The sequence below is a fragment of the Rattus norvegicus genome, chromosome 15, assembly GCF_036323735.1.
Source record: "Rattus norvegicus strain BN/NHsdMcwi chromosome 15, GRCr8, whole genome shotgun sequence".
Lineage (NCBI taxonomy): Eukaryota > Metazoa > Chordata > Mammalia > Rodentia > Muridae > Rattus > Rattus norvegicus.
The window spans coordinates 75747996-75773533 of NC_086033.1; the positions used below are offsets into that span (position 1 = coordinate 75747996).

Consider the following 25538-nt stretch of genomic DNA (forward strand, 5'->3'; position numbering starts at 1 on the left):
TGAATGATCTCTAAGGAAAGAATTAAAATTCTTAATCCAAATGCCCAATCCAACAAAAGACAAATATCATGAAGTATTGTATGATATACCTGAACACATGACATATATTTGAATGTATCCTAGTCAGTCCATTGTAGAGTGGTCTATGCTTACTCTCTTCTTTGGAAATAAAATAAAAATAAAAATAAAGTTTTGTCCATCAAATTAGTAGTTTTGACCCAGTTTCTGACTTAGTTTAAAAATAGGAATCACGGACTAATTTCCTCTAAGAATTTCCTTAAAACATCACTTCACAGACCACCTGAAAACTTACATTTTCATTTGACATCATATTTTCACTGCAGAAGTCTTGCAAATCCATAAGTCCTCCTTGTTTTATAAGTTAAATGTGAATTATATTAACATAGAATTGTCCAAACAGTAGGATGGCGATGAATAATTAATTCGAATGTTGAACAAGAATAAACACAACACAATGAGTAATTCAGAACATTTATTGCAAGAGCTGATAAGTGTAAATAACGTAGAACTTGCAAAGCTGTAACAAGGATAATTGTTTAGATATTTATTTTGTCAAAGTCATCAAACACCCCTCACAAACCGACAAAAATGACTTCAATAAGCAATGCACCCCTACCCATTATTTTCCATTATACTGTGGAAAAATGTGAACTGCTATTTACAAAGTAACTTCATTTTTGGTAAGAACAAATTAACTATCAGATTAGCAATTTTTTTAAACTTTTTTCTTTTTTTTTAACGTGTAAATTGATGGTGAACCGTGGCATTAATATAACTTCCACTCCTTTCAATAAAGACATTTTGTTGCATGCTATTTATTTGTTTAAATCATCTGTCATGCCTTAACAAAAAACCTCCTAAGAATGTTCAAATTTGGATTTGTTTGCACGTGCAACTGAGATCTTATTAACATTATCTGTCACTCCCTTGGTTTGACCCAAGTGACAAAATGCTGGTACCTGCCAGGCATTGACCAACTATGATAAGAAACAGTTAAACAGCAATAATTAGAGATTTATCCCTTTATTTTCCCCAACTACCTACCTGGAGAATGTTCTGTTACATCATGAAGGCACAACACATTAAATATTTTGTGGCTATGGTCTAATAACACTTGTGTTACAACAACATTATTGTATATGAGGATCAACACAAACTCTGTCATTTCAACAAAGTTGAAGACACACATTTGCCCAATTGAAACTATTTTTGAGTAATGATTTTTTCTTCAGTATATGCTGATTTTAATACATTAGTTTTGAAAGAGTAACAAGTACAGAATATTACATCACACTTGATGGATAACACTTTCCCATCACTTTCTCACTTAATGGTACTAATTAAGTCGTTTTTAATTTTGCCTACTTTGAAAATAAGGATATCAAAAAAAGAGGTTCTGAATTTCCAAGAGTTTGCAGAAGTATACGTCTGCTACTCTTGTTGTTTGAAGTTTTCATATTTTCTTTTGTCTTTATAGGTTTACAGAGTTCTAACATTCTAAGTTATCATATAAGAAGCAAGATTTCAGAACCGTTTAAAAACACAAATGTTTAAGATTCTTTGAACAATGTGTGCCAAGACAGACTACTAACGCAGAAACACCTCACTGAAAGAAACAACAGAAATAAGAAGAAAGAGGGAAATCGAAAAAGGAAAGAAGCAACCATCAACACAGAATTATGCTACAACATTTTTAGGTGAGTGCTCTAAGTACACAAAAGTTGTTAATAATAGCTTGCTTCTATTTACAGATACTTTAACACTGATTGACTTACAAGTGTCCACTAACGGTGTTAACAGCACAATAGGTTTAATGCTTATCTTTTAAAGTTTGAAGTATAATGTCAAGTATAGAGGTCCCAGCATAAATCAAAGACAAAAAGAGCACAAATTTCTAACTGGATATGTTTTGTCAGTCACTCTAATCTGTGGGACTTTCTTACTCTCCGAATGCATATTCTATTGTTCATAGCAGCAGTCCAGGGTCAAAAGAAAATGCAGTAATAAAAATAAATTGCACAATGGAGACATCTCTGGAGAGTTTAATCAATTCTAGTAAAGAACGTCATCGCATGGCTAGGAGGTCTATTTCCTCCCTTATGTTGCAAAGCATTGTATTCTCCATCGTGCTAACACAAAGTTATGAGTGTTCCCTACTATAAGGGGCATAGCTGTAAAGATCTATCGAATACATAAAGCTCCAACACACAGTATTAGCATGTCTATTTAGATTAAAGTTATTAGGTCCCGTACAGCTTCGTCTTAAAGTTGGTGCTCCTTAGGACTCTCAATCGTGCCTCCTGCTTGCTTATAGGACTTCAGATTTGCCAGAGGAATGTCTGCCATGTGGCTGCCATTGCTGAAATGGCCTTCATTGGAGCCATACTGCTTACGGTCATTGAACTGGTTCCTGTTGGTATCTTCTTTCCAAGCTCTTGTCAGGGTGTGGCCATTCACGAGCTTGTCTTTCTTGATCCATTCTTTCTGGGGTGCAAAGGTTGACAGAGGAGATTTAGGGTGTTGGTAGGGACCCAAGCCAGGGGGCATCCAGCAATTATCAGAGTGACCCAAAACAAGACACTCCTGAGTGCACATCTCTGTAGCTTCAGCTAACCCTCGGGGACCCAGAGGTCCATCTGTAGAGGACAAGAGACAAAGAAAGGAAGAAACTGGTGAAAACTCTTCTTCAAGATATTTTCAGAGTAAAAAAAAAAATTAGAGTAGCGATCTTATCTTTGCCTGAAATAAACCATTCAGAAATATTAGACTCCATGCTTTTTAAGACAAGCACAGAGAACACAAAAGCAAATGCATTCATTGTTACCAATTTAAAGATGTCTTTTTTATTTTGTCACTCCTCTTCTGTATATCCAAAAGCACAGAAAGGCAAAAAGACACATATGGGTAAACAGAGAGATCTGATCTTGATTAATCCTATGGCATATGAATCATTACAGATTTATATATTAAAATTCATGGAGACATGCTTAAATTTATAAGAAAGTATGAAAAGCAGATATTATAAGTTAGAATATGTAAATTATGCAATGCACAGAAACAAATATCAAATATAGTACTTGAAAAACAGTGTCATAAAAACAGAATGCTAGAAATAGTTACATGGATACAGTTTCTTCTACATTGTGAATGCTATTTTGTTTATATGAAGTAAAGTGAAAATAAATTTTAAATACTTTTTAATAAAACTTTTGACTAAATATAAGACAGCCACATCTAGTCATTTACAATCATTCTACAACATTAGTTAAGACAAAAATAAAGCCAATTTTGCTGATGATTGAGTTTGGCTTCTAGTTCCTTATTTCATTTCTAGATGCATAATAAATTTAACCAAAAATAAGTTAGATATAGAAAAATTTAATATAATCCCAGCTACAGTAGCATCTAAATATTTGAGTCTAGCATTGGCAATATAGTCAGACCACACACGTAAATAAGTAGGAGAGAAAAATAATCAAACACGGAACAAAGACAAGCATTCAGTCAAAAGCTCTAAGGCTAAATTGCTAAGTGACTTACATGGATATATTCAAGGGGGAATTTCAGGATTATCTGTTCTTAGTTTTTAATCAGAAATTGAAATGAATCTTATACATTAACCTGTATTTTAAAAGTAAATTCTTAATTGTTAAAAAAAAAAATCACATCCAATTACAAAAATAGTGGTCAAATAGTTAAGGAACAAGATAGTCTCTCTCTCTCTCTCTCTCTCTCTCTCTCTCTCTCTCTCCCTCTCTCTCTCTGTTTCTCTCTCTCTCTCTCTCTCTCTCTTTCTGTGTGTGTGTATGTGTGTGTGAATATGCACGTGTGTGTATGCACATGTGTGTGTGTGTGTGTGTGTGTGTGTGTAACTGGTAAACATTTTATGGTCATGAAGAGATAAATTATCCTTTGAAAAATAAAGATCAATTTTTGGAAAGAGGTTAAATGCACAGGCAATACTGAGGTCTGAAACCCTTTGCAAGTAGAGAGTCCACTTAGCATGATGATAACTCTTACACCCACCACACGACAGATAGAACCAAAAACTCGGGAGTTAAAGCTTGGCTTGGGCTATGGAGGTAAATGCAGGAGGGAAAAAAAAACAGGAATCACTAAAAATAGTAAAGGTCAAAACATATTTCATTATACCTAGACAGTAATTATATAACAAGACAATAATCATAATTAAATATTTGCTAAATTTATTTTAGGACTGTTAATTTTTTTAAATGTCCAGCATTTGGACTACCTTAATGCTCTTCTGATCAGTTTTTGCATGTAGTAAAGTACTTGCTGAAATGGCAGCACCTGATGGTAAAGCCTAAGCCACCAGCTCACAGCCATATCACCGAGAAAGTGGCTGAGAGTACTATTTCAAACAAACATACACTCAGTCATACTTCTAGATTCAAAGAATCCATTCTGAAAATAACCTTCAAGTTTATTCCCACATGACCTGTGTTCTTATCTCTTTAAAAGCAAACCATTTTATTGTGTTGAAACAGACCTTCATTTCTTTAAACTATTTCTCTCTGAAATCTCCACCGATTACTTACTTCTTTGGATATTCAATTTAAATTTCTCTATGAGCTTCTTTTTTTCTGTCTATAACCTAGCCATACTTTCAAAGTTCAAACTAATTTCTCACTTTTCCGTTGGCTGTGGCATGCTCAGTGACTCCATAGCCACCGAGCTAACACATTTTACTTAAACCGAAGCCTGCTTCTTGCAATAGGATCGTGAGCCTGCAGCTGCCTTTTGCCTGGCCTGTTTTCTTTTAATTACTGGCTCCTTCAAGGGTCATTTCTGTTCCACATTCCCCAAGCAAATTTTCCAAGACCTCAGTGATCCATCTGTAATAGGTACCTTGAAAGTTCCACACATCCTTGTTTTTAGAGTAGCAAAATTTCAGACCACGCTCCTTGTGTTTCTTCATTAGTGTCTTGGGAAGGGGGCTTTGTACATATATGAGTTTGAATTTTTGTTTTGTCCCAACCCGCTGAAATATCCACTGGTGGAAAGAAACCTGGAAGTTCAGTTTTCGGCTTCTCTTGCAAGGCTAAGCAATTAGCAACAGTTCATAGTGATGATCTATGAACAATGCTAATTGTTAATTAAAATTTTATGAGGTTGAAAATGTTCCGAGAATTATTAAAGATATCCTTCGCTTAAAGGCAGACCTTAAGTAATTAGGATAAAAGATGCTGATTCCACAAACCTTTTACCAAAAGCTCCCCAGAAGCAGTCTCTTGCCTTAGCGAAACTCTATGACAACTAATAAATGAATTATTTAACTTCTGTTAAATGTATTCACTCTTTCTGGAGATTAATGGAGATAAACTAGTGAATCACAAGTTTGATGTGTAACATATCTCCCAGCCAGCGCAGCAAACTTTAACCTTTACTTTTACAGTTCCATTAATTGGATACATTTTTCTTTTCTTGAAGTTACCTCAGAAATGTCAATAGAATTAAGTTTTCATTGAACCCCTAAAAGGAAAGCATACAAGTTTATTTTTAAATTTGCCTTATTCGATATACTGTGTCTATAATTATATGTGGAACTTAAGTTTGACACATTGATTCACTTTTACAGACTACAGTGATTTTGCTCTTAGAATCAATGGTTATTATTCTGTAAAAATCTCCTGAATACCAGCTCCACAGGCACCGTGAGAGGTACCTGCAGCAGAGCAGTTAAATAGTAAATATCATCTGTGCCCTCACAGACAGTGTCCCTCTACCCTGGATATAATTGACTTCAGAGCTGTCTGCTGAAAGGTGAGAAAACAATGCCATTGTGAAAGTAAGGGGAACAGTTAATGGATTAAGGGAAGGGCATCTTTTTACAGGGTACAGGGTGGCTTTTAATGTCATTGTAAAACTTCCCTAAGATCCTGAGAGTTCTTAAGTGATTGATTAAGACATTTTGAGCAAAGAAATTTTTTATGTTATGAAATCCTTAGCTTTCAAAACAGTGATACTATTCATTAAATAATATAAATTGTTCTTCGGGAATTGTATCAGGCCTTCTTATAAATGAACTTGGAGAATCTGATAAAGAAAATAAATTCAATTGTAGACCTTTTGTGGTCTCTTTAGTAACTTTTAAGTTAAAGATCTGTTATAAAGCCAGACACACAGTGACACTTAGATAGATGTTAGGCAGACTGTTTATTTTTGTTACAGTTCCCATGAAGAGGAATCTAGTCAGACACACAGAGAGTTAACCTGGCATCAGGGTACCAAAGACTAGTGTTCTGATGGTGATAGTGTGGATGATCAGATGACTTTAACTAAGCACTAATGGTTCTTTCTGAATAGAACATTTTGAGCAGTTTTTCAGATATCAGCACATATAAGGTATAACATCGAGTGGCCCTTTACGAAGACAATGTTAAAGAGAAGTGAAAAGATATGTGTTAAATTACTTAAGAAGAGGAAACTCAGAGGCCTCAGGCTAAAGTTAAATCTTCATGAAATAATGAGAAAAAAAGTAGAAGGAAGAAGGAAGAAATGGAAAAGAAGGAGAAGTTTGTAAATCGAGGCTGACAGAATTAAGAATAGACTGGAGAAGGGGAGGAAGAAAAAGGGACAGAGTAAAAGAAATATCTATGTGCATATATGTATATATATATGTATATATGTGTATGTATATATGTGTATGTATATAAGTGTATGTATTAATATGTACGTATGTATGTGTATATATATGTATGTGTATATATATATATAGTGATCTACTTCGTTGGAAAGTAATGTTTGTTTTATCTTTTACATTTTGGGGGGTATGATATTATAAAATTAAAATTTATTTTGGACATGTAAATATTATCTCATTTGTGATTAAATTCAGAGGAAAAGTGAAACAAAAGGAAAATCCACACAGAATCATATAGTAACAATTAAAAATATTTCTAAATTTTCTCATATGTAACTGTTGCCAATTAGTTGGAAGAAACCTGGCAATTTGAGAGTGAATCTTTAATAGAAGAAATATCTCATGTAGCTTTTTGATTTATACTTGTCATCTGATTATGTTGACCCAAAACATCTTTAAATGACAATGCTATGCTACAAGGTTAGAAATCTGAAAATAGGTGACAAGTCTTTTTTAAAAATTAGATTTATTTGTTTTATGTGTAGGAGTCTTTTGCCTGCATGTCTATTTCTGCACCCTGCTCTTACCTTGTGCCAGCAAAGTTCAGAAGAGGATGTTAGCTTGTCAGAATGCAGGTACAGGCAGGTGTGAGTCACCATGCCCTTGCTGGCAATGGAATCCTGGTTCTCTGCAAGATCATCAAGTGCTCTTTACTCACTTAGTAATGTCCCTAGTACATTGACTGTAATCATTTATGTTTGCAGATATTTTTTTTTATTCTTTTTTTTCTTTTTTTTTATTTTATTTTATTTTTTTTATTATCTTGAGTATTTCTTATATACATTTCAAGTGTTATTCCCTTTCCCGGTTTCCGGACAGACATCACCCTCCCCCCTCCCCTTCCTTGTGGGTGTTCCCCTCCCAAACCTCCCCCCATTGCCACCCTCCCCGCATAGTCTAGTTCACTGGGGGTTCAGTCTTAGCAGGACCCAGGGCTTCCCCTTCCACTGGTGCTCTTACTAGGATATTCATTGCTACCTATGGGGACAGAGTCCAGGGTCAGTCCATGTATAGTCTTTAGGTAGTGGCTTAGTCCCTGGAAGCTCTGGTTGCTTGACATTGTTGTACTTTTGGGGTCTCGAGCACCTTCAAGCTCTTCCAGTTCTTTCTCTGATTCCTTCAACGGGGGACCTATTCTCAGTTCAGTGGTTTGCTGCTGGCATTCGCCTCTGTATTTGCTGTATTCTGGCTGTGTCTCTCAGGAGCGATCTACATCCGGCTCCTGTCGGTCTGCACTTCTTTGCTTCATCCATCTTGTCTAATTGGGTGGCTGTATATGTATGGGCCACATGTGGGGCAGGCTCTGAATGGGTGTTCCTTCAGTCTCTGTTTTAATCTTTGCCTCTCCCTTCCCTGCCAAGGGTATTCTTTTTCCTCATTTAAAGAAGGAGTGAAGCATTCACATTTTGATCATCCGCTTTAAAGAAGGAGTGAAGCATTCACATTTTGATCATCCGTCTTGAGTTTCCTTTGTTCTAGGGATCTAGGGTAATTCAAGCATTTGGGCTAATAGCCACTTATCAATGAGTGCATACCATGTATGTCTTTCTGTGAGTGGGTTAGCTCACTCAGGATGATATTTTCCAGTTCCAACCATTTGCCTACGAATTTCATAAACTCATTGTTTTTGATAGCTGAGTAATATTCCATTGTGTAGATGTACCACATTTTCTGTATCCATTCCTCTGTTGAAGGGCATCTGGGTTCTTTCCAGTTTCTGGCTATTATAAATAAGGCTGCGATGAACATAGTGGAGCACGTGTCTCTTTTATATGTTGAGGCATCTTTTGGGTATATGCCCAAGAGAGGTATAGCTGGATCCTCAGGCAGTTCAATGTCCAATTTTCTGAGGAACCTCCAGACTGATTTCCAGAATGGTTTTACCAGTGTTTGCAGATATTTTTATTAGAATATTGCTTAACTGCCAGTAATTATATTTTACCTATTTTCGTTACAATTTTCTTTACATGTGTGTGTGTATGTTTGTGCATGTATGTATGTGTGAATGCATGTGTGTGTGCGTGTGTGTGTGTGAGTGCATGTGTGTGTGTGTGTGTGTGTGTGTGTGTGTGTGTGTGTGTGTGTGTGTGTGTGTCAGTCAGAGGACAACTACAGAAACTGGTTCTTCCTCCATGTGCATCCACAGGCTTGAATCCTAGGCTCTCGTTCTTTGGTTCAAGTATCTCTACACACTAAGAAATACTATTAGACTGTTTATTTTAATTCAGACTTAATTTAAGAAATAATCCTAATAATATAATATGTTCTTTGCATATCAAAGAATTAAAGTCCTTGTAAGACTCCTGGAATTTGATGTGCTATTTTAGGTGCATGGGTGTGGGTAATTTATGTGCTGCACAGTTCTAATTTTGTTCTTGTTTTTATTTTAATAAAGATTGTGATGATGTAGGCAAGGGAAATCAAAGGTAACGATTCAAAATTCAAAAACTTCAAAACTTCCCCATCACTTGTAAAAATTGAATCATTGCAATAAGTTCTCTCATTTCTCTTAAAAGAACTGAAATCATGTCTTGGGATTTTAAAATACTGATATATTTACTGACTTATTTTTTTACAGCTGATATAAATTTTTCCTTTTTATAAATTTCAATCTGAATTTACCCATTTTTTAAAAATTAAAATGGCAGTGTTAATAATATTATAAAAACCTTCATTCAGATCTTGTAACTTAGCAAAACAAAAAGTATACACAAAAGAGCCCCTTAAAAGAGGCTCAAAACATTTATCTCTCAAACTCTGCACAGGTCAACTTCAAATTCAAAATCAATCAGTATCAGCTTCAAAAGTTTAAGTATCAATGACTGTCAGAAAGCTCTGTCCTCTCCTCAGTTCTGAAGATGCCTCCTCAGTCGTTCCATTTCAGTGGCACTCTACCGTCATTAGAGACAGGATGCATCATTGGTCTTTAGCGTCCTGTTATTAGGCCTGGAAGTGGGACCATCCTTTCATTGACATAAGCAACACATAGCTTCTGGCTTGGTGAAGTCAGTCTTACATTCTGATTACCTGAAACCATTTGACTTGGAAACTGGTGTGATAATAATTTCAAAACCTATGTTGACATTTACATTCCTGACTAGTTTTATACTGTCTACATGTTTTAAGCAAAATATAAATAGAATGTTGGTTCTTTCCCTGATATTTGGGCTGTCTTGCCAGCCATCACATAAGGGCTTTTGCCCTGGTTTTTTGAATCTTGTTTTATCTTGTCCATCTGTCAGTTCTCGGAGACCTGCTCTGTTCTGAACGGAAACAGCAGTGGTAGATATGAGGGAGAGGAAAAATGAACAAAGCACCTAGGAGGACTGGAGGCAGGGAAACTATGGTAGGGTTGTATTATCTGAAGAGAAGAATTTATTTTCAATAAATTTATAAGTTAGTCCATATCACTTTAGATTATTTTTGCCTTATGTCATTGAAAGTTTTTATTTTGTTCAATTCTTTTTTAGGGCAGAGGAAATTTCTGTAATCTAAGACATATCTAGTTGTCATGCTGTAATTTTCAAATGGTGGCAAGAGCACACTCATAAGTATAAAAAAAAGTTTCCATGAAGAAAAGTGAAATTAAATTATATAAGTAGTGGGTAAATGGATAGAACTGGAAAAACGAAACAAAATAAAACAAAGCAGAACAACAACAGCCATAACAACAACAACAACAACAACAACAACAACATATAGGCTGTCTGAAGTAACCCGGATCCAGGAAGCAAAATGTACATTTTCCTGTTCCTAATGTCAGACCTTTAAACGTATGTGTTTAGTTTGAGAAACATGCAGAAGCCAGGGAATTGGGTCGGGGCGCTGGGGCAGCTGGTGGACACATCATAAGGAAAAGGAGAGAATAGAGGACATGTAAAATGACGCACTATGTTTTAATGTGTGGTTTCCTGAAGTGGCCCGAGTGCCTTTGGTTAGCGTGAGTGGGTAAACCAAAGCTTCATTACGCAGTTTAAAAATGAGAGCCGCATCTACTCAGGTTGATTTGCTGGGGCCATTTACCCAAGATTGAGGCAAAATGATGTTTTAAATTTTTTTATTTTATGTAGACGCTTTTGTTGTTGCGTTTTTGGGTTAGTTTTCATTTTTGTGGAGTTGTTTTTGTTTTGTTTTTGTTTTCCTGAGATAGAATTAAATGATCCAGCTTTCACTGGCCCGGAACACACTACACAGACAACGACAAGGCTGTCTTCAACAATTTGAGGGATTCTTCTCTGTCTGCCTCCTAAGAACAACAATTAAAGATGGGCACAGACACATCAACTAAGAAGAAACCCAGGCTGTTCTTAATTCCTGACCTCTTCTTCTTCCTCTTTAGCATTTCTTTTGTGGCAGCGCTGGCCATCCACAGGCTCATATTCAATAATTTTGCTGAGAGTTTATTATGAACCCAGTGGAGAAAATTTAAATTTCTTTGTTCTGGTTTCTTCCCTTCATTATCCTCCCTTTAACAAAGTTTCAGGAAAATGAATATTCTAAGCCATTTATTTTAAGTTCACTTTAGTGTCTGTAGAAGACAATACAGCATTTAGTAGTTTTACTCGCTCTGATTTCAGCCCTCAGGTTCTTTCTTTTACTTTCTTTAAAAAGTTTTTGTTTGTAATACATGTAGAAAAGCAAATGATTTATCTCTTTATGAATATATATTTTATACTTCATGTAAGTCGGTCACAAGCTGAAAAAGATATCAGAAATATATTTCCTTGATAGATTTGATACACCCATTATTTTCTATATTCTTGTAATTTTTGAGTTACTGTGAAAAGCACCGTGGCTGATTTCCTTACAGTTTAAACATGGTAAAAATAAATAACTTCCAAAAGAATAACTGGCATCAGAAACTGAAAAGAACGTTTACCCTTAAGCAAATTCCCATTACACCCTTCACACGATTTTCCTCTATGCCAAAGCTGCACTTACAATGTTACATGGGGCATGTGAGTTATTACTGTGTTCTGATGAAAAGAATACTACAAAAGTCTGTGCTCTGGTGTCACTGTAACTCACATTTTATGTTAAAAGGTATAATACAGCAACCAGTTGAACAGTTAAAAGCAAGAGATGAAATTAGAAAATTTGAGTAATAGTTTTCTACCATCTCCAAGGATCCAGTCAACAGTAGGGAAAGATGTTCTTTCAGATTCTTTACACTTTGTGGATGGAAAATAAAGTTAGTTGGTAAAATTTTCCTGTTCAAGTAAGTATGAGGGCCCGAGTTCAGCCTCCAGCAGCCATGTGTAACAGCTGAATGCAATGGTCTATGCTTGTCATCCGACGACGGTGGGTAGGCAGAAACACAAGGGATGTTTGGGGAGGCGGATGGTCAGCCAACTTACCCCCAAGGGACATAGCTCTATGGCACATAGAGACTCTGTCTCAGAAATGGTGGACAGTCACTCTGCAGCATTACTTAAGATTGATCTCTGGCTTCTACATGCACATGTATGTGGACATACATGAAAACAAACATATACCTTCACATACACATAAAAAACACAACAGTGTCTTTGTTCTAAAATACCTTCAGTCATTGTTCATGTTGTCATTCCACCAGAAATGTGGAATTCCAGCCTGTAGTGCATGGGTTGTATGTAATTTAATAGCTATGAATGCAGCTCAAAAAATACTTAAGTGACTCTTTCTTTTGTTCCTTCCTTTGTTTTTTCTTTCTTTCTTTCTTTCTGCTCTTCTTTTTTCTAATGTCATTGCGTGGTTCCAAGGCACAGATTTTACTAGGATAGTATATGGCACTGTCTGAAGCTTGTAAGAGATCACAACTCTAACAGTTGGGTTCTGAAATGCTTTACAATGGCTCACAGGATCATGTGTTAAAGGTATGGTTATCAGCCTACTGGGATATGGCACAACTCTTAGAAGAGTAGCTTAGTGAAGAGCTGTCATACTACTCAGTGTGTGATTGTGCAGAATAGAGGACCTCACCTATTCTTCACGTACTTGGTGCTATCTGGATGCAGTGATAGTCTTCTCTACCATATACTCCTACCGTGATATACTATGCTGTCATCAGAGCAATATGGCGAAGCAAAACATGAGCTAACCGCTGCTAAATGAACAGTTCTCCTTCCTAAATCTTTCTTATCAGGTAATTGTCAGACTAGCAAGAGACTAACACGCCAATCTAAGTCTCATCTAAAGTAGTGAAAATATAGGCAGAGCCTAAATGCAAGGCCACCCAGGTGACTCAGGGACTCAAGGATGCCCAAGTTTGTAAGGAGGCGGAATCCAGATGCTGACAGAAAGCTTTATTTTGGAGAAAAAGATTTCCCATTCACTCAAGTCTTTTGCTGAAGTTTAGATTCAGTTCATGTTAGATTAAATGATTTTTGCTGAGAATATCTAAAATCAGACTAACGCCTTAAACCTCATGCACTATGATCATTAGAAATGCATCTGAGTTCTAGCAGAAGAATGAGGTGAGTGGATTTGGCAAAAGTAATTTCCAAAAGTTAATGTCTGAGCATATGTATTACTCCTTGAAGTAACTGTGTTTTTAGTCATAGACCCTGATAACTAAGCATTCCACCATTATTCTCCTTTTACAGTTAAGAGTACTACAACGATGAAATTGTTCTGGCATATTATTTAATCATATGGGTTGCATTTATATTTTGCAATGTGAACTTATATTTTCATTGAACACATATATCTATATGTAAGTGGACACCTAATAGTTTGTACATTCTTCATAAATGTTCCTCTTATTCATAGAGGAAAGGTCAAAATTTTCAGAAGGAGACAATCAAAATACAATAACCCAGAATTATCCCCACGATCAGGTTTTCTTCCAGAGAAAATACTGCTATGTGGAAGATTGTAGACCTTATAGAAAACAGAGAATAGTTTCTTATACCTCTTCTGCCCTTTTCTGCATTGTACAAATACCAGTTGCTTTTCTCACATTCACTGAATATACGTTTTCAAAAGGAAATTGTCTCAGGAAATTTTATGCATTTCCATCTATTTCCCATTACAATTTTATGTTGTAATCAATTCAATGATATCAGCTTAATGAAAGAAACCTTCACTGAGAATACAAACTAATGTTTAAATTTTGACCAAATTTGATTTGTAACACCTTGTTTACATTATTATAGACCACATTTACCTCATTCTGGAATTTACTATTTCTTTTAATGGTATTTGATGACTTTCATTAAAAAAAATCATTCATATATGATCACTGAATTTCTCTCCATTTTCTGTGAACTTAATTGGTCCATAGAAAATATAGGTATTAGGTATATCTTATTTAAACTCAAACAACTTTTAAAGAAGAAAATCTTAATTATGAGGCAATGAAGTCACTTGTAAGAGCCCGACTGCATATACAACTTTACTGGTAAGGAAAAGAAGACGTAGTGTATTTTAGAGCCAAATAAAAGTAACTTAGCTTAAAACCTAGTGACAGTTTCATAAACTTTTACATATATAGAGCAAAAGATCTCAGTCTGTAACAATCCATCTCTCCTCAATAACTACATTTAAATGGTCCATTATTCTTGTGGACTCTTTAAAATAAGTTTTATTTATTATTATTGTTTTGATTTGGCTTTTCTTTGTTTTTGTCTGGAAACCAATTCACAAGATTGATTTTCTAGGTAAGACCAAACTTTAAAATATAGAACAATGTATACAATTCTCTTCCTATAAAGTGTTGCAATAGCTTGTCTGAATCCAAGCAGTTAGCAGATAGTACACCATGGTGGGTAGTAATTTCACTTTATACCATATCCACAATGTCCTACATTCTAGATATTTCAGTAAAAATAGAGATTGGTGAAGTTCACATTCATGTTTATAGTCAGAGACCTTGGATGGATTTTTAGCTAAGGTGTGTATCAGCAGTTTCTCTTTGGTACTAATGTCTGAGTTTAAGCATTCCACTTCTCACAGTCTTAGAAAATAAGTAGTACCATGTGATTGGAACCCTCAGATAAATCAGAGAACATCTCTCCATAAATAATCCAAGATCTCTAGCGCTGGGAAGATGGATCAGTTAGTAAAACATTTGCTGTGCAGATTGAAGAATTTGAATCAAAGAACTTATATAGAAGCCAGATACATTATGTCACTATATATATTCTAGCATCCACAGACAGATGCAGAGAGATACCCAAGAGCATGTGTGCCAGCTAGCCTAGACAGTACATGCAGAAAGAAAAATGATGAATCTTGTCTTAAGGTAGATAACCCAAACCTTTCTTTTGACTACAAGTATGCATGTGACTGCATTCACATAGGAATACAAGCATACATTCATAGATAATCAAAGATCTCAAGATATGGTATAATTTGCAAACTTTAAATAATATCTGAAGATCATGATTTGACAGGTCAAAGCAGAAATAATTGATTAATTAAAAATAAATTAAACAAACAAAACCCGTGACCCATATGATTCCTCAGTGTACAAGTGCATATGTTTATATTTGAATTCTTTCACCACCACTTCTAATCGAAATGTCATTATCACGCTGCCTCCCAAATGTTAATACACTTATGAATCATTTGAGGAAACGTTTAAAATGCAGATTGTGAGACAGGAAGTGTGGAGTATGTCCTGAATCCTCACATTTATGCAAATTCCCCAGAAAAGTTTGCTGCGCAGCTGTTCAGGAACGTCGTGTTAGGATGCGGGGACATGTGCTTATTTCTCTCCTCCGTGCTATCATTTCTCAATTAAAGCTAAACTTCTCAGACCTCGGCATGTCTCAAAAGTCACGACAGATCTGTTAAACATGTGTGTCACTTGTTTCCAGAGATAAAATAGTGACTCAGTGCTTTGACATGGAATGTATCTCTCAAATTCCAGAGCTGCCCTATTCCATGTCCGCGGTTCATTCTAACCTCAGTGCCTCAGTTTCCTTCCTTCAATCCAAGCTTCTACAGAATGCTTGCTTGCTAGAATGTTTGCTACTTGTATAATGTTGCCTCTGGTCATCTCTTATACGACCTTCTATGCTGATGATACCCACTATACACTCACAGTCCTTCGTTGTCTTCCTTGACTTTACAGAAGACCTATCTTTCACTTGCCTGTATCATTAGATTTCAAAATCTTAAAAAGTAAATGTTTGCATTTTCCGTGTTAACTTATTATTCAAAAAGTTTATCTATCCATCCCTTCTTACTTCCTTCATTTGTTTGTTTGTTCCTTTAAACATTCTCTAGCCTGGGAAGTCCTAGAAATCTCTGTGCAAACCGGGTTGGCCATTGTTTTGCGGAGCTCAGTTTGCCAAGTACTAGGCTCACAGACGTTATCTACCACACACAGCCTCTATTCATCATTCTGAAATAAGAAATATTAATCATACAATTGATACTTCAGAAAAAGTCCAGAATTAGACATGGAGTTTTCTTTGATACCTGTTAGGCAGATGATATCTTTCGCTCTGGATGATATTTTCCACCCTGTTTCTGAGAAACAGCATGCAATCAGTGACTAGGCCAAATGGCATAGTAAGAGAGACCAGAACTGTAACATATTGACTAATCCATTGGATATTAACCAATACAAGAAGTTAAGGGAGGTCTCAGCATAGTGTTTAATACAAAGTACCAAATGGAAAATTTCTGAGTTCAGTTTCTAAAACCTGACAGAAGTCCTCATTTCTCAGTCTCTGTGTTAATCAGCTCATCTCTCTACCTTCAGTTACCACCAACAAACTGAAGAGGCTCAAAGTTCACTATAATCCACTTCAGGTTCAAGACCAGTTTCCAAGCAAGTATAACCTTCACCATGACCTAGTGAGACTTTTAAATATGTCAACACAATCTGAACACCGATGATGAATAATGAATTGACAGTAAGATGCAATGCTATGTTTGCATACCTACTAAACTGTAGAAAGTTGCTCCTGGGCAAAATAGACAGCCTATATGGCATGGGTCCTTTACTCAACCCACACAGCCAATCGCCTGCCAATATTTATTCTACCTAATTCCTTGTGAAGTCAACAATTACAAATCACTACTACTTCTTAACAGCGCTTATGTGTGTCTTCTAGTTTTCATATTAGGGGGAGGGGGTCTGCAATGTCTAGCCAAAGGCTCTAGATGTATTTTAGTTTCACTTTGGGTTATAACAAATTACCACAAATGTACTATCTTAGAACTACAAGCACTTACTCTCCAATCACTAATCTGGAATCAATTTCTTCAGGGCACAAGGACAAAGTCCATTCTTCCTGAGTTATTTCTTTCAAAATATCTACCCTTGCTGGGGTTCTATGCTATGCTTCTTTCCACTCTTACACAAAGCTCACCATTCCACCTCTATCTCACTCATCTATCTTCTCTCCTGTTATTTTTAGTGTCCAGCATTCAAGGACAACGACTACTGTATTCAGTTAGCCAGGACAGCTTCCTTCAGGAAATATTTAATGAGAAAAACCCTCATGATCTCATTAGATGCTGAGAAAGCATTTGAAAAATTTCAACACCCTTTTATGTTAAAAGTCATGAAAAGATCAGGAATTCAAGGCCCATGTGTAAACATAGTAAAAGCAACATACAGTAAACCAGTAGCCAACATCAAACTAAATAGAGAGAAAGTTGAAGTAATCCCACTAAACTCAGGCACTAGACAAGGCTGCCCACTCTCTGCCTACTTATTAAATATAGTACTTTAAGTCCTATCCAGAGCAATGAGACAACAAAGAAGGTGAAAGGAATACGAATTGGAAAGGAAGAAGTCAAAATATCACTATCTGTAGATGACATGATAGTATACTTAAGTGACCCCAAGAATTCCAACAGAGAACTTCTAAACCTGATAAACAACTTCAGCAAAGTGGCTCGATATAAAATTAACTCAAATAAATCAGTAGTCTCTCACTACTCAAAAAATAAAAGAAATTAGGGAAACAACACCCTTCACAATAGTCACAAATAATATAAAATACCTTGGTGTAACTCTAACCAAGCAAGTGAACGATCTGTATGACAAGAAAGTTAAGTCTCTGAAGAAAGAAATTGAAGATCTTGGAAGATGGAAATATCCCATGCTCATGGATTGGCAGGATTAGTATAATAAAAATGGTCATTTTACCAAAAGCGATCTACAGATACAATGCAATCCCCATTAAAATTCCAACTCAATTCTTCATACAGTTAGAAAGAGCAATTAGCAAATTCATTTGGAATAACAAAAAACACAAGAGAGCACAAGCTTTTATGATCAAGTACAATTTTAAAATAGGTGGCTTTGGCAAAGAACTAAGCAATCCTTAGCTCTGTAAGACCATTAAAAATTCTTATTGCCTCCCACAAAGCTCAAGGCCAAGTGGATCAAGAACCTCTAGATAAAACCAGATACACTCAAACTAATAGAAGAAAAAGTAGGGAAGATCCTCGAACACATGGAACTGGGAAAAACTTCCTGAACAGAATACCAATGGTTTAATGCTCTAAGATCAAGAAACAACAAATGGGCTTCATACAGTTGCAAAACTTCTGTTAGGCAAAAGACATTGTCATTAGGACAAAACAGCAACCAACAGATTGGGAAAAGATCTTTACCAGTTTTACATCCTATAGAAGGCTAATATCCAATATATACAAATAACTCAAAAAGTTAGACTTCAGAGAATCAAATAATCTTATTGGGTTCAGGGCTAAACAATAATTCTCAACTGAGGAATATTGAATGTCTGAGAAGCACCTAAAGAAATGCTTAACATCCTTAGTCACCAGGGAAATGCAAATCAAAACAACTCTGAGATTTTACCTCACACTAGTAAGAATGGCTAAGTTAAAAAACTCATTTGACAACAGATGCTGACAAGGATGTGGAGAAATGGGAACACTCCTCCACTGTTGGTGGGATTCCAAGCTGGTACTCTGGAAATCAGTCTGGATGTTCCTCAGACAATTGGACATAGTAGTACCTGAGGACCCAGCTATACCACTCCTGGGCATATACTCAAAAGATGCCCCAACATATAAGAAGGACACATGCTCCACTAAGTTGATAACAGCCTTATTTATAATAGCCAGAAAGAAGCTGGAAAGAATCCAGATGTCCCTCAACAGAGGAATGGATACAGAAAATGTGGTACATTTACATAATGAAGTACTACTCTGCTATTAAAAGCAATGACTTTATAAAATTTTTAAGCAAATGGATAGAACTAGAAAATAGCATCATGAATGAGATAGCCCAACACACACATACACACACACACACAGCCCACACATATTGTATGTACTCACTGATAAGTGGATATTAGCCCAAAAGCTCAAATTACCTAACATACAATCCACAGTATACTTCAAGCTGAAGGACAATCAAAGTGCAGTTACTTCAGTCCTTCTTAGAAGGGGGAAGAAAAATATTCATAGGAGGAAACAGAGAAAAAGTTTGGAGCAGAGACTGATGAAATGGTCATCCAGAGACTGTCCCACGTGGGGATCCAGCCTATATACATGCAGCCATCAAACTCAGACAATATTGCTGATGCCCAGAAGTACATGCTGACAGGAGCCTGATGGAGCTGTCTCCTGAGAGGTTCTGCCAGAGCATGACAAATACAGAGATTAATGCTTGCAACCAACCATTGAACTGAGAATGGGGTCATCATTGGAGGAGTTAGAGAAGGATTAAAGGAGCTAAAGGGGTTTGCAACCCCATAAAAACAGAAATTCCAACCAACCAGAGCTCCCAGGGACTAAACCACCATCCAAAGAGTACACATGGACAAACCCATGGCTCTAGCTGCGTATGTAGCAAAGGATGGCCTTGTTAAACACCAATGAGAAAAGTCCTTGATCCTGCTAAGGCTTGTTGCCCCAATGTAGATCAGGGAGGCAGGAAGGTTTGGGTGGGTGGGTGAGGGAACACCTTCATAGAAGCAGAAGGAGGGGGGATGGGATAAGGGGTTTATGGCCAGGAAACCGGGAAAAGGTATAACATTTAAAATGTAAATAAAAAATATCCAATAAAAAGAACATAAAAGAAACATTTAATTGCATCCTCAGTGTTTCCTTTCCCAATGGTAACTCACCAACACATTCTGAGGAATCATGAGAGGACCACCGAGAAAATGGGCAATTTAGAATTATATCACTCACTTTAGCCCAGAATTCGTGCCAAAGGTTTCCAGTCTTGTTTCCCATACAACCTGGTAAAAATCTACAAACCTCTCCTTGGCAAAGTTGAATCATTTGTCTCTACCAAATCTCGTGTTTCCTAACATACTGTCTTAAATATCTGTCATTAATAGAAATTATAAGAATTTAGTATATTGTCTGTAGTTACTAGATATATTTATTGAGGTAAATGGAAGTTTGAATTAGCTTTCATACCAACAACGTAACAAGGCCCCTGTACCAGGTATTATGTGGCCATCTTCATGAAGAAGATAGGTAACAGTACTATTTTTATCCACATAAAGAAACACCAATAGTGAGTCCATAGTAAAATGTTTTGCACAGATAATAGGAGGTGCTTAAATAATATAACTAGGACAAAATAGTCACACACACAAAAACTGTTGTAATGCACCTAACTTTGGAACGGAAGCAACTTTGACTGCCCCCAAATAAAATGTAATTACTCTGCTTCCTCTTTCCCAGGGTTCTACTTAATCGTGCCAGACAGTTCATTATTTCTTTAACAACAGAGCCCTTTAAAAGGCTTCAGAAACCCAGAGTCACACAATTTGCAAGAAAACCATCCTTTAAATCCTGAAGATACCGAAGTAATTATTAGCAATTACTAGCAGGTCAAGCTGTAAAGAGATGCAGGTCATTGCAAGACCTAGGCTTTTTTACAGGTATGTGCAAAATTGTTCAAGTTAAAGAACTATTTAGAAAAAAAAATTGAGTCGATTATCAAAGCAACGTTATACCTCAGAGATATAGTATCTTACAAGATAGTGCTTACTTTTTATAAGCATCAAGGAAAATTGAGGTTTTAAAATAAGTTAATGCTTCATGTAAGAGCACCTATAGAATATCATTGTGACCTTTATTGCTTAAATTCAGCTGTACGTAAAATGTGAAAATAAAATATTATATTTGAAAGAGTGTCCTAAGGGAACGGCTGAAAATGCCATTACTCTATTATTGAAAATGACCTACATAAAAAGTATTATATGGAGGATAGCCCTTGGGGAAATGCAGCAGATTACCCTTATAATCTAAAGTGAGTGTTTATTTCTCAGAAGATCTTGCAAACATAGGGAAACCAGTTCATTAACACACATCTCTGACACATGAATACATCTATAAAGATGTAAATACATTGGAAATTTGTAAAATCTATAAAGCTTGGCAGAGGCTTCTACAATAATTTCCTCTCTGCCAGTCATCGATTGTTTTATTTTGATGGAAGAGCAGATACACTTTTTGGTAAGATGATCATTAGTCTTATATAAGTTAGTGGTCATGATATTGCAAGATTTATCAAAGAAAAATTATTATAGTTTTATAACATAATGCATGTAAAATACCATTTTTGTATGAGATGAAAGTCGCTGCAGATTTGGTGTGCTTTAACATTTAATCAAAACTGGGCATAACACAGAGATCAATGGATTGTGGGGAACTCCACTCCAGTGAACACAATTACATCCCACTTTCTGTATCTATGGACCAGGAAACATCTCTGAAGACAGAAGTGGAGGACTGTTAGAATCAAAATGCTGGGAAATCTGTTGTAAAGCTGTCTTTCTTAGAAATGGCTGCTTAAGGAGAGCTGGAATAGTGGCAAGGCCAATTGCCATGTGAACAAGTGCAATGAGAATTCTTCAATGTCAACTTGACTATAACTCAAATTAATCCCAACCTAAATAAGGAGGGTACACTTGTGATCTTTAACGTGAAACATGTACCTCTAATCTGGACCACTCCTTCTAGTGACAGCCTATGGAAAGGACACAGAAGGAGGAAGCTCTCTCTTTGCCTGCTTGCCTTCACTCTGGCTGACAAGTTCATTTCTTCACTGCCATTAGAGCCTACATCTTAAAGCACATACTGAAGACCAGCTGAGACACCTAGATTCGTGGGCTTTTTCTTAGACCCTCTGTTGGTTTGATAGCCATTGTGTTGTATCAATTTATGCCGCATATATATGTAGAGTGGTCAGCCTTAAAACAATATACATGCACACACACATACACACACACACACACACACACACACACACACACACACACACACAAACCATGAACCCAACAGAAAGAATAGACAGACAGACAGATAGATAGATAGATAGATAGATAGATAGATAGATAGATAGATAGATAGATAGATAGATCAGGTCCAAAGAAAATTGCATTTCCCCAAGTTTTGAAAGGCAGTCCAAATATCTAGAAATATGGTCAACTTCAACTATAGGAGGATTTTGGAACTAAAAGCCATCATTCCTCATAAAATTGGGTTTCTAGTTTCCCTCTACCAAAAGAATTAATTTCTCTTATCACTGGCCGACTAGACAAATGGCTACATGTGGTGTTTATTAGCATACCAACATGTCATTCACTATCACAAACAACTGCTGTATATGTCAAAGTCCATGGTAGTATCCTAGATCTTCTCACCCTTCTCCCTCCCATAAATTGAGGTCAGCTCATGGGGTTCCCTCCTCCCAACTACTCATTCTCCTTATAACCCTTCGATTTTTGACATGTTCTCACTTCCCTGGCCTTCCCTCTGCTTTCTCTCCCTTCACACCCCAGGGTCTTTGCTATGCTCCTGCTTTTTACAGGGACAGGTCCAGACCATTGGTCACATTCTTTCTACTTCTTTTTCTTTTTGCTTCTGACAGTTCTTTCTCATTCCTATAATATACCTATTCCCTTAACGATACAATGGAGTGGTCATGTCATCAGTTTGTGTGTGCGTGTGTCTGTCTGTGTGTGTGTCTGTGTGTGTGTGTACATGTGTACATGTGTGTGTAAATGCATGCATATAACAACAAAAAAGGCTACCAACTTGAGAATAGAAATATCCTGGGAGAGCTTTTAGAGGGGTTACATAGTAGAAAAGAAGGGGAAGGGGAAAATGATGTAATTCTATTTCTTTTTAAAAACATATTAAAAGTTTAATAATCCTTCCAGATGATAATATTTGCATGGAAATATTTAGGGTTAACATATGTTAGTAAGTGGAAGAAAACCGGAAAGGGGCTGATAATAATAGCTATATCTAGGAAGAAATTACTCCGTAAGCATTTTCTTTTATTCTGAGGCATTGCCTAGTTGCTTCTTTTTAGTTATTTCAATAACTTCTAAGGAGTTATAAATAATCACATTTACTTCGTATCTAAATCTGTTCACTCTTTATACTAAATATGTTCTCAGTTTCCAGTATGTATTATTAAAATGACTCATCTCTTGGGCATAATTGCTGTTTGATTACTATGCTAATTTCACTAATGGTACAATTTTATTGACCAATATGTTATATGTTACTCTTTGGGAAAATATCTATACTTCAGTTGGAGCCTTGCAGAAATGCTTGAACATAAACCCAGAATGCTTGAGGCCTATGGCAGATGAATATGAATGTGAACTACAGAAAACTGGGGACAGTAGTCAAGTCACCATGTAGGAGGGTGGTTCCTCAGCATCCATGATCTCTGCACTTTCCAGGGCCCTTCACAGGAATGTTGAAGACAAAAGCACAGACTGATAAACTCTTAATAAAGCAAGGCCAGCAGCTTATAAAACAAAAACTCTAGGCCTGAAGGATTAAGGAAGGGAGAGAAGCACTTGGAATCTCCAAAAAAACTAAACATCCATTCAGAAGCATGGAAAATAAAGACACAAAGTAACAAGATACTTTCCCATGTAAAGGGAACCTATTATCACTCCCACCTCAAGCCCTCTCTTATTTCCCTAGTCCCACACAGGCACTAGATTGAACTCCAGGCCTCTAAAGATAAAATAACCATGAAAGAATGGAAATGATAGCAAAAATGTACTTGATCAGTAAATTCTCAACATGGATTATCTTATATTGATCCCCTTAACAATGACCCTACAGAGGTTAATGATGAATTAAAGTAAAAATTAAAACTTTAAAAAAATGTTCGTTACTTTACAAATGGCATGGCATGGAATTAATTAACTCTTCCCTGCTCTGATTTTGGTGCAGTGACCTGAAGCAAGACAATAGCCATGGAGAGCATGGTTGGCACAGGCTCTGCCATTGAGGAAGACGAGTCAATCCTGTTAGCACAATGTTCCAACAGGAATTCAAACTTTGAAAGTCTATGTGGTACACGTATAGCTTTAAAAGCATTTGTAATTAGACACAAATTTACCCAAACTAGCATGTGTAACTTGGAAGCATACAGATAATCGATAGATAAAAGTGATATTCAAATGAATTATTAGTATAAGAAACTAGAGTAAATTTGATTTATTTTCAGAGAATCCTTGTGAATTTGTGTAAAATATGTTAATACAAGGTGAATGGACTAGATGTGACAGCACATGCCTCAACCACTCCAGAGTCATAGGCATGCAGATCTATGAGTTCGAGGCCAGCCTTTCTACATAGCAAGTTCCAAGAGAACAAGACCTACATAAAAAGGCTCTGTCTCATAAAAACAGTGAAAAAGTAAATGTAATATACCAGTGTCTTAAAATACTTTGAAATTATAGAGATTGCATGTTTATATAATTGGCAATTGCAACTCTGATTTTCAGAGAACAAGAGATTGTCTAGATGTTTTATCACATAACAAAATATTATGAAAGCTATGATTTTTTTTAATTTTTTTTTTTTGGCTGTGAGCCTAGCCTTTTATGGCCAAGTGATCTTTCAAGCCCATCTGTTGATTTCTTCATTTATTTTCTGTGACTCAGTCTACTTTATGAGTAAAATCACAAAATAACTTCTCCTGGTCAAACATTATCAACATTTCTTAAGGTATCACTTCATTTCTCTCTAATAGAAATGAAGTGTATCTTGAACCTTTATTTTTAATCTAGGTGACTGTCAGAGGTTTCAAGATTTTTCCACTTTTGACCAAATTTATAAATGTAAGCTGTCTAAAAGACTGGATTGAGTATGGACAGTAGGAGTTATATATCATCATGCTGTAACTGATAAATCAGTTCATTTGTGAGAATATATTATATATATACATATATACATATATTATTGATACAAATATATAAAACATATATAAACATATATCATATATATATATCTGCATATACACATATTTCATTGAAGTACTAGTTAGATAGTATTACTTAAGTCACATTAATTTAGTCAATGTAACTACAAGTGTGTAGGTCTTAGAGCTTAGTAAGCTCTCTAAGTCTCCGATAACTAAAATATGACAGAGGTGGTTAAGGTTGAAGTGATATGATTGTATCATGTATCATATCATTGTATCATATGATTGCAACTTGAGTCTACTTCCTTTAAACATTGCCACCTAACCAAGCTGCTTTTCCCTTTCAGAATGTCATTTGCTAAGTGGAAAGCTTGCCTTCTTGGTGATTACTGGCGGTATGTAATAAACTGGGTTCTCCTGTACTAAATATGCTGCACACACTTCAGCAATGCATAAGACATGTGCCTGACATTCCTAGACAAGCTCACTTGATTGGAAACCTGAATTAAATTATAAATATATCCTAGTGATTAGATCCTGTCTAAACTATGAATTAGACAACATACCAAAATTCTCCTCAGTTTGCCAATGGATCGCTTCACCCATTATTTAAAAAATATGTAAAAATATCAGCTTATTATCAAGGTCAGACAATTATATTCAATCTTTGTTTCAAAATGAAATAGAAGTCGAAATAACAAATGATGTTTTTATTATATTAAGGGCAAGATTTTT

At 36.0% G+C, this 25538-nt stretch overlaps 1 protein-coding gene across 11 annotated transcripts in view; it reads right to left on the reverse strand.

Moving 5' to 3' along the window:
- Window positions 1-476: 476 nt before the first annotated feature.
- The window catches only part of Pcdh9 (protocadherin 9), an 898173-nt gene continuing 873111 nt past the window's right edge, over window positions 477-25538 (reverse strand). For 7 of the 11 annotated variants that reach the window (XM_008770867.4, XM_017599711.3, XM_017599712.3 and 4 more), the window contains one exon: window positions 477-2657. In XM_008770867.4, coding sequence (XP_008769089.2) covers window positions 2284-2657 — 374 coding nt within the window. In that variant the 3' untranslated portion in view covers window positions 477-2283. The remainder of the gene's footprint in view (window positions 2658-25538) is intronic. The other 4 variants (XM_039093373.2, XM_039093372.2, XM_017599713.3 and 1 more) reach the window with 2 other exon arrangements.